This window comes from Micromesistius poutassou (genome assembly GCF_964030765.1).
Source record: "Micromesistius poutassou genome assembly, chromosome: 4".
In the NCBI taxonomy this organism is placed as follows: domain Eukaryota; kingdom Metazoa; phylum Chordata; class Actinopteri; order Gadiformes; family Gadidae; genus Micromesistius; species Micromesistius poutassou.
Window position 1 is genome coordinate 15,008,215 of NC_140274.1, and position 10,119 is coordinate 15,018,333.

Sequence of the window (10,119 nt, forward strand, 5' to 3'; positions counted from 1 at the left end):
GAAGATTGTGTGGCGACGTGTGTCTCTGTGCAAGAGTGACTTCCTCGAGCTGCTTATCAGCCCCATCTCGAGCAGAAAAGCCACAGTAGGTGCTTTCACCACCTCCACCAGGAACCTCCAGCGTATGTGCTCCTGACCTTTCTCTCTCTCTTCTGGATTCCCCCTCCGGCACTCTGAGCACTGTTGCATGCTGGTGTTTTTTTTTGTCTTTGACCATGCGTGACATTTGTCAAAATAACCCCCACTCCAAAACAAATGCCGAGTTATTTGAGGAGCTCAGGGTTTAGAGAGTGTTTAGGTTTGGGCTGTTTTCTGTGAAGCTGTTCTCCATCTCCAGTGAGACCAGGAGATGGGGTTAGGGTTGGATCAGCTGAAGATTCTTCACAAAAGGATACAGTGGCTGTGTAATTCCATTTCAAACGTTAAGATAAAAGACTTAAAGTGTAAAAAGCAGCGGAGGAGCGATAGCTCCTTAAACTAGAATTAGATCTGTTTTGATTCTCTCTTGTACGGAAGTGTGTGTTCTGCTAGAACCCACTCACTGGAGACCACTGTAATGTGATTTTTATAAAGCAACATCCTGCTTCAGCCTGCTGTGTGTACGCAAGCACATGCACATACACATACACACCCACACACAGATGATCGTGCACACGTTCACACGCGAACACATGCATGCGCGTGCACCTCCATAAACATACAGTCACTCTAGTTACTTAACATACAGGGTGGGGGAGAAGTGTGGTTCTGACACAAGAGAATGAAAGCTTTTTGTAGATCCTCCCCTGGCTCCATTTTCTCTCTCTCTCTCTCTCTCTCTGTCTCTCTCCTCCTGTGATCTTAAAATGAAAACAAAGCACATTCAAATTCACCCCACCAGGGCGTGTTGTTTGAAGTGTGCCGCTGCCACACCTGTGACCGGCCAATCACAGTAGAGTACAGTCCAGTAGAGTTCTAGAAGGCTGTTTCAAGGACCAATCATAGGGGGTCGACCCTCCCGTAGATTTCTAGAATGCTGTATCGCCGACCAATCACAGCGGGTCGCCCTCCAGTAGAGTTCTAGAAGGCTGTTTCACCGACCAATCCCAGGAGATGGGTCGCCGGTAGAGTTCTGGAAGGCTGTCCCACAGATGAGGGACAGGGGGTCTCCCTCCAGTAGAGCTCTGTCTCTTGCTCAGTGTCTCAGTGGCTGGAAAACTGCTGTTTTCACACCGCTAAAGGTCAGCTATATCTCTCCCTGGTCTTTGAGACGGCTTGTCATCACTACGAAATACCATCCTCTGCTACAGGGTGGGCCTCACACTGAGCAAAGGGACAGCCTTCACAAGCAGAACTTTTCTCTGTTCTGTAGACTTCAGTGTCTCCCCCCCCCCCCCCCCCCCCCCCCCGAGTGCCGACAGGATGACTGAATGAATGTAGATGTTGGGGATATTGGTTGGTAGACTCAAGACCAGCCAACACTTGTTTGCCTCTAAATTGCTCTGCATTTAAATGGAAGGATGGAGGATTGGATGGATGGATTTTGTTTGGATGGATATTCTAAAGAGCATCTTTTTTCCCATTCTGGTGGAACGCTACAGCTTGTTGTATGTTGGTTCATCATTCATTTATGATAGAACTGTACAATTTGAGCTACTGGTCAGCTGTGTGTGTGTGTGTGTGTGTGTGTGTGTGTGTGCGTGTGCGTGTGCGTGCGCCGTCCTTCACCTGTGCAGAGGGTGTGATGCGTAGCAAGCGGCGCTGCGTGCTGGAGAGGAAACAGCCGTACAGCGGGGATGAGTGGTGCTCCGGCCCCGACACGGAGGAGGACGAGGACAAGCCGCGTGCCCCCGCCCCCCACCGTGAGTACAGAGCCAGCACAATGCCCCCCCCCCCCCCGTCCGACCACCACAGCACCAGCTACCCCCCAACCCCCCTCACGGCAGTGCAGAGCCCCACCACAACAGCAGGAAAAGGTGCAAGCGGGGGGGGGGGGGGGGGGGGGGGGTGCGCCTTCATCCCGTCTGTTAGATGGATGAAGGGAATAGGTGGTCTTTAGCTGTTGGTTCGTCCTGTACTGCGAAGGCGAGAGGGATTTGTGCCTGGGATATATTTGACGTTCCCTAAAGGACTTGGTGTGTTGTACGGTACGGGGTGCACTTTGTGTTGTGTGTCTGCCTCATTGTCTAATTTTCCGTCCAACTATGGCACTTGTGACTCAGTTGTGACAATGACGCCTGTGACAATTCTCTAAGCGGATCAGACAATAAAATGATATCTTATCTAAACGCCCCCCCCCCCCCCGACTGTCCATGTTACACAAATGCACCGTTTGACCTCCCCCTCCCCGTGGGTTTGAACAGTTTTCACCAGAACACACCCAGAATCCTTTGCTTTACATTCCAGTGTTGTTGCTATGGAGAGGACCGGTTTAGGCTAGAAATCGCTATCATTACGTGTTTTTATTTTTTTCCCCTTGTGTCATTGACAAACATCAGTACAGAGCATGTGACTCTCCCCCCTCCCCAGCTAAGCTGTCATTTCATGGTGTCTGGCTCCATCTAGTGGTCAGATGGTAAACTGGAAGAATTATGTCAGCGTTCCAGATATCTCAAAATAATGATCTTTCGCAACTTCATTATCATTTACTTTTCTTCCCTCTATGTTCATTCTAAAAGAAATGTAGTAAACTTAAATATCAAAACCCACTCTCTTGCTTTCTCTCTCTTTCTTTCCCTCTCTATCTTTGTCTCGGCCCCTCTCAATTTAAACCTCTCTCTCTCGCCCTCTGTTGCCTTGGTTTCTGTCTACTCTGTCTCTCTCCCTCTGTCTCTTTTGTATCCACTCTCTCCTTCTCTGTCTCTCTCTCTCTCAGGGGATCGAGGGGGTCCTGGTCCCGGATCTCTCCAGGGCCTCGGTGGGCGTCCCTCTGGGGGCTCGGGGTCAGACCCCGGGGGGCCGGCGGTGCGGCGTGGAGGGGCCACAGGGCCTAAAACGGAGCCTTCCCTGCCTTCCTCCCAGCAGGTTGTGTACGTCTTCACGACCAACCTGGCCAACAGGTAAAGCACCTCATGTACTGTTATCAACTTTTACCCGAGCTTGCGTACGACACTTAATGCCACATATATATTAACGTATCGATGTGAGTTAACCACCACATCCCTTTGCTGTAGAAACCGATCCTGTTGGGTCTAACAAAGTGTGAATTAAATGCCTTAAATTTTTGAAAGTTATCAAACAGGGGAAATTCTCTGTAAAATTACAGTCTGCTAATTCCGACTAAATTCACGTTTTCCGAAGTGGTGGTCTTCTATTGGCTATGCAGCCAATAGAGCAAGAGCAAGAGTGATGTGGGTTTGGACCACATTTTACTACCACCCCTCACAATTGCTGCTGTTGCTGATCTCTTTTTTACCTTTTTACCGTACTCATTTTTTTGTATTGCAAAGCCAGACTGCTGCTGTAGTGAGGACAGATTGTAGGTAGTTGGACTGGAAATGACTCAAACATCGTTTGTGGGGATGTCATTCAAAACCAGTGAAATTGCCCCATGGCGAGCTGTTTTATCAAAGACGGAGGCTGCTTGAAGAATAAAATCCTTACAGAAAGCTGTTCTTGTATCTTTTGACCTTACCTGGAGTGTTTTGTCTGAGAAAATAAAGATTGAATTCTTTGTGCCAATTAATTTGTCTGTTGGATATTCTTTGAGGTGGCTGAGGGTCGATGGGTTTTTGCCGTTGATGGGATTTTGGTCTATCTTTTGAGATGTGCGTATCATAATGCTAAATGATGAGCACAGGATTTGAGTGTGATATGTAGTAAATCCATTGTTCTGTTTGCGTTTGACTTTTTGTATAACCGTCTTCATCACATTTATATCCCAATAAACAATGTAATGCACTATTTATGGACTGCAGCTGGGTCTCCATCTTGGCCCAGTCTCCTCTAAATGAAGCTGTGCTTTGTTCCTATTTGGTAAGGGCTGGTAATATAGCTTTTTAAGTATGTAATATTCATGTACGTATGTGTGTTTGGGTGCGTTTTTGTGTGTGTGTTTATAGTGCTGCCGAAGCAGTACTGAACGGACACTCTGGATCCATCCTTCAGTTTCACCAGCAACAAGTTCCACGCAGCAAGCTTGAACAGGTTAGTAGACATAGGAGGAGGATAAAAGTACTCTACTCAAGTGGCTCAAACCACTAGTGCGCCAACCATGTAGGCTGTAAGCGTTGTAGAAACCAAGGCTCGATTCCCACCGGTGGGCAGATGCTACAGTTAATTCCCTCTCTTCTTCAACCCACTTTCCTGTCCCTCTTCACTGTCCGGTCCATAAATGCACAAAAGCCTGATGCTGATAGGCTACGTACTTGGCAAAGGTTTTAGATGTGTCTATAAAGTATGCAATAAGGGTGGTGTGGGATCCTGGGTTGCATAGTGTGAATGTATTTCGCCGTCCATCAACGACCCGTCTTCTCCACTCCTTCAGGGCCACAATGCGGGGAAGATCCCCAGCCTCCCGGAGAAGATGAGCTCCAGTGGCTCCCCGCCGATGGGCACGCCTAAACCCCAGGGTGGGACCCCCATCTCTGGCTCGGCCGGAGGCGTCGGGGGTCCCCTGGCTGCGGGGGGGCCATCGTCGGCGGGACATTCTGACAATGAGTCTCCTCACAGCAGAACGGGCGGCCCCGGGCCCTGCAACAACCTCCGCCTCGCCACCCACAAGACCCAGGGAGGAGGAGGAGGAGGAGGAGGAGGAGGAGGAGGAGGAGGAGGAGGAGGAGGAGGAGGAGGAGGAGGAGGAGGAGGAGGCGGCGGCGGCGGCAGCACCCCCGCCGGCCCGGCTCTGGGGCCCGGCACCGGGGAGGGTCCTGGAGGGATGGCCCACCCCAACGCCGGGGTCTCTCCTTCAGACAGCCCCTCGGCCGTGGCGGCCCACCTCCAGGCTGACCCGGGGGGGCTGGAGGGTGCGGGCGGTGTGGACGGCCTCTCCAAGGAGCAGCGGGAGCACCGGGAGCGCTCCCTCCAGACGCTCCGAGATATCGAGCGGCTCCTGCTGCGCACCGGGGCCCCCGGAGGCCCACAGAACCCGGGCGGCCCCAACGGCAATCCAAACAACAATAACGGCAACAGCCCCTCCAACAACAACAACAACAACAACCTCCCCGACGGCGGCGGCGGCGGCGGCGCAGAGGACGGGGACAACGGTACGAACAGCGGCGGGAACGGAGGGAACAACCCCCCGGCGGCTCCCATGGGGGGGCCGAAGAAGTACGAGGAGCCGCTGCAGTCCATCATCTCCCAGACCCAGTCCCTGGGCGGCCCCGGGATGGAGGGCCCCCCGATGGACGCCCAGCATCACGGCATACCCCAGCATCCCCACCACCCCCACCACCACCTGTTCTCCCCGGGACTGGACATGGGCTCCATGATGGGGCCCGACGGCCTGACCCCAGAGCAGATGGCCTGGAGGAAGCTCCAGGAGGAGTACTACCAGGAGAAGCGCCGGCAGCAGGAGATGCAGCCGCCGCACCCGCACCCGCACGCGCAGCACTTCCGGATGATGTCGGAGCACGTGGGCATGCACGGCGGCGGCGGCGGCCCCCCCATGGTGATGAGAGGACCCCCGCCTCCGTACCACAGCAAGCCCGACGACCAGCCCTGGGGCCCGGGCGGCATGATGGGAGGACCGATGGGAGGGAACGGGCGCCTGATGGAAATGCACCCAGACGACCCCCGCGGCGGGCCCAGGTTCCTGGGACAGATGCAGAGAGGAGGGCCCTCGCACGGGGGAGGAGGGGGGTTCCCCGGGAGCCCTGGGTCGGGTCTACCGATGGAGGGCATGGGTCCTCAGAGACCTCCCCGCGCCGGAGTGGTGTGGCTCGATGACATGCCCAACAACATGGGTGGAGGAGGAGGCGGCGGCGGTGGTCCGCCTTTCCAAGGGGGGTGCTATCCCGGCGGTCCGCCTCAGCACCTCCAGGGCGACCCCGAGCGCCTCCTGACCCGCGAGGAGATGTTCCGCATCATGGAGAAGCGGCAGCTGCAGGGGCTCCACCGGCTGGAGATGGAGCGCCTGGCCAAGCAGCAGCAGCAGATGCAGCAGGGTGGCCTGGGCCAGAGGATGGTGGACAACCCCGGGGGACCGGCCGGCTTCCCCAACATGGGGATGGGTCGCTGTGCGCCGTCCCGCGGGGACCCCATGGACTTCCCCGGCTCCCGGGAGATGCTGGGCTCCCCCGGAGGAGGAGGGCCGCCCCAGATGAGAGACTTGGTGGATTCCCCGATGGGGAGCAACTTGAACTTGAGCATGAACGCCCAGATGAGCTCTCAACAGGAGCAGCAGCAGCAACAGCAGCAGCAACAGCAGCAGCAACAGCAGCAGCAGCAGCAGCAGCAGCAGCAGCAGATGATGCTGGCCCAGAAGCTGTGTGGCCGTCCTGGGGGAGCGGGGCCTTTAGGGGAGATGCTGAGCCCTGAAGCCATCTCCAGAATATGGGCAGCACAGAACGGACGGCCAGTTAAGAGAGGAATGGGGCCCGGACCCGATGGCGGGCTCCATTTCCCCAACCAAGGGCCATTTTCTGGCGGGCAGATGGAAGGGCCGTATCTCCAGCAGCCCGGTCCAGAGATGTTTGGACCGGAGCAGCAGGGACCCTCTCAGATGGGAGGCACGCCACGGCTCAGTCATATGACCATGGCCGGAGGCATCCGAGGCCCCGGCCCGGGTTCTCGCCGCCCATCCGACCTGTCAATCAACGTAAACCCAATGGGGTCCCCCTCTATGCCTCCTCCTCATCAGCTCAAGTCCCCGTCCCTCAGCCAGGAACCCTCCCCACTCCTGCCTTCTCCCTCAGCACCTGGGCTCAAATCACCCTCCCAGATGTCCTCGGCGGGGCCTAATCCTCCTCTTCCACCGGCCTCGGGGGCCGGAACGCCCTCCTCTGCTTCCATGAAGTCCCCCCAGCTGATGGGCTCTTCCTCCCTGAACATGCGATCGCCGTCCGCCTCCCCTGGACACCTGAAGTCCCCGGCCCTGCACGGGGGCTCCCCGGGATGGGCCTCCCCCAAAACAGCTCTTCCAAGCCCAGGGAGACCGGCCAGTGGCAAGGGACTGGGCAACGGAGGGGGCAGCTCCACTGAGACGGGTACAGTCAGAGCTCAACCCGCTTACACGTTGCCTGCGTTTCTTTTTTACTTTTGTAGTTTGTTATTCATTGGTGGACCATTCCACATGCTTGCCCTGCTTCTCATTCTCAACTTTACTTTATTGATTAACTTAACTTTATCCCGAGGGAAATTGTCTCTGACAATTGCTCTGCTCAAGATGAAAAAATTATAATAAAAGAGTGGACAGTGGTATATATGATGATGATGATGATGATATATAAGTGTGTGTGTGAAATATCTATCTATGATGTATACACAACACATAAAAATCAACCTTAAACAACAGATGTTGTATTCATCTGTTTCCACAGGACCGTCCCTCCCTCCCAGGAGCTCCAACTCCACGCCAGGTAGCCAGCCAGGCTCGCTGAATCCCAGCATGCCGTTCAACTCCTCCTCCTCCCCCGATGCCCCCCCGCCTACCCAGAATCCCCTGTCCCTCATCATGAATCAGATGTCCAAGTACGCCATGCCCAGCACCACGCCGCTCTACCACGACGCCATCAAGACCATCGCCACGTCCGACGACGAGATGATGCCAGACCACCCTGCTCTGTCCGGCGTCAGCATTGGAGGTAAGGGAACTTTATGCAAATGTGTTTCATACTCTGCCTCATTATATTGTGGAGATCTGTTGAAAAATAGGTTGGAAGTATATTTTATCTTTTTTAATTATTAGTGAAAAAAAAAAAAGTGTTTGTTGCTGTTTGCAGCCTTTGCTGACGATCTTGGAAACAAATAGGAAACAAATTGTCGAAACGGCACAACCTGACTTTTCACCGGTGTACTTCATGAATGATGATATTAAAAAGTATAATCTCCCACCAGGGAACATGGGCAACCCACAGGGGAACCAGATGCTGGTGTCCCAGGGCGCCATGGGACCCAACGGGGAGCCACAGAGCCCCATGGGCATGATGCTCCACGGCCAGCCACAGATGTCCCACGACGGGCCCCGCTCCATGCTGTCCTCCCCCAATCCCATGGCCATGGCCGGGATGAATCCCGGCATGATGGGCCCTGGCCAGGGTGACGGCATGGGACACTGCAACATGTCCCCCATCCCTCAGAACCAGATGGGCGGCTTCACCCGAATGCAGCTGCAGCAGCAGCAGCAGCAGCAGCAGCAGCAGCAGTCCCACGGACCCATGCACTCTCCCCTCGGGGGACTGTCGCACCACTACCCCCAGCCCGGAGACGACGTCATGCCCTCGCAGCAGCAGCAGCAGCAGCAGCAGCAGATGCTGCGGGAGCAGATGCTGTTGAGCAAGGGCCACCCGCACCACCGCCACCCGCACCCCTCGGACTTCTCCTCCATGGGAGACGGCCCGGACCTGAGCGAGGTCATGCGCACCTCGCACACGGGGATCCCCGAGTTCGACCTCTCACGCATCATTCCTTCAGACAAGCCCAGCAGCACCCTGCAGTACTTCCCCGCAAAGAGACCCCCGCAGAACCCCCACCAGGCCCAGGGCCCAGGCCAGCACCCGGGACCCCCGCCCCAGCTCCTCAAACAGCTGTCCTCCTCCGGCCCCCAGCAGGGCGGCCCCATGTCCTCCAACCCTCACCTGGCCCACCTGCAGAACATGATGGCTGAGCACCAGCTGCCCGCTCACACCGCACAGGGAGGCATGCGCCAGGGCATGGGCATGCCTCCAGGCGCTTCCAGGGGCATGGGGCCTGGCGGTGGAGGCATGGGTCCCGGGGGAGTGATGGGACCTATGGGCTCCATGGGCCCCATGTGCCCTCCAGGACACATGATGGGGAGGACAGGTATGATGCCCCAGCAGCATCTCCAACAACAACAGCAACAACAGCAGCCGCACCATCACCACCACCACCACCACCACCAGCAGCAGCAGCAGGCCATGATGGCAAGCCTACACCAGGCCTCCCAGCCCCACCCAGGCATGATGTCACCCCAGCAACACCCGCACAATCTCATGGCTCAGCAGAACCTCATGATGATGCAGGCCAGGGGCTCCCAGGGGCCTCTCATGTCCCCCCAGGGCCCCATGATGGGGCCTCCACACCGGGGCATGTCTCTTGACGGCCCCCTGGGGCCTGGAGGGATACCAAACATGCCATTCTAGTCCAGCTCGCTGATACTCTACAACAAAAAAAAAGAAAGAAAACGAAAGAAACAAAAAAGCTTATTTCCATCATGTTGCTCCTGCGTTAAGTCAATAATGTTTTCATTCATGTTATTTCTGCAATTATTTAAAAAAAGAATTGTAAAAAAAAAATTGATCACTGATAACCTTCGACTTTTGGAGTTCCAGCTGATAAAAAAAAAGGAATATTGAAAAGCACCGTCACATGGTTAAAACATATGAACTTGTTTTCTAAAATACTGTAATATGTGTATATTGCACTAATGTGTGTATTTGTTGTGGGGAAGCATTGCGGTTGAGGGGAGTAGTGCCTCACATTTCTATTTGTTTTCCTATTGATTCTTTTCTTCAACTATAAACTGTTGTGCAAAGGAAAAAAATAATATAATATATAGTTGCTGTACATAAAAATGCAATTTGTGATTGTTTGCCATCGTTGTGTATAACTGTTTTAATAGAAGTCTACAAAAGAATAATACTGTTCAGTTGATCCCATCGCGTTAGTCTCCGTTTATTGTCTGACGTGTGTTGCATTGATAAAACCGAAGAGGAGAAGTGGTTGAAATATACAATTAAACTTTATTTGTTAACTTGAAGGTATCTGTAAGAGGACATTCTGGTAAAACGTTGTACATTATTAAACGACATCTAAGTGCAATTACAAAAGCTGTGCAGATTCTCAGTACATCTTGTAGACTTTTTTTTTTTCTCTTTCTTTCAACATCTTCACTGCAAGGTCCAAACGACAGGCCTGATTATTGTCATAGACATTGTGTGTCCGATTTGTGTGGCTTTAAACTGGAGCTGAACCAGGAATGGGTGAGTGGCTGGTTTGATCGATAACCCCCCCACCCCCACA

The 10,119-nt window shown here is 54.1% G+C and overlaps 1 protein-coding gene across 1 annotated transcript in view; it reads left to right on the top strand.

Annotated features, from left to right (window-relative positions):
* Nucleotides 1–9,914, top strand: part of bcl9l (bcl9 like) — a 31,837-nt gene extending 21,923 nt beyond the window's left edge. The window contains exons 4-9 of the mRNA XM_084466623.1: nucleotides 1,716–1,841; nucleotides 2,855–3,038; nucleotides 4,041–4,125; nucleotides 4,466–7,124; nucleotides 7,458–7,721; nucleotides 7,975–9,914. Of these exons, the coding sequence (XP_084322749.1) occupies nucleotides 1,716–1,841; nucleotides 2,855–3,038; nucleotides 4,041–4,125; nucleotides 4,466–7,124; nucleotides 7,458–7,721; nucleotides 7,975–9,239 (4,583 nt within the window). The 3' untranslated portion in view covers nucleotides 9,240–9,914. The remainder of the gene's footprint in view (nucleotides 1–1,715; nucleotides 1,842–2,854; nucleotides 3,039–4,040; nucleotides 4,126–4,465; nucleotides 7,125–7,457; nucleotides 7,722–7,974) is intronic.
* The last annotated feature ends 205 nt before the right edge of the window (nucleotides 9,915–10,119 follow it).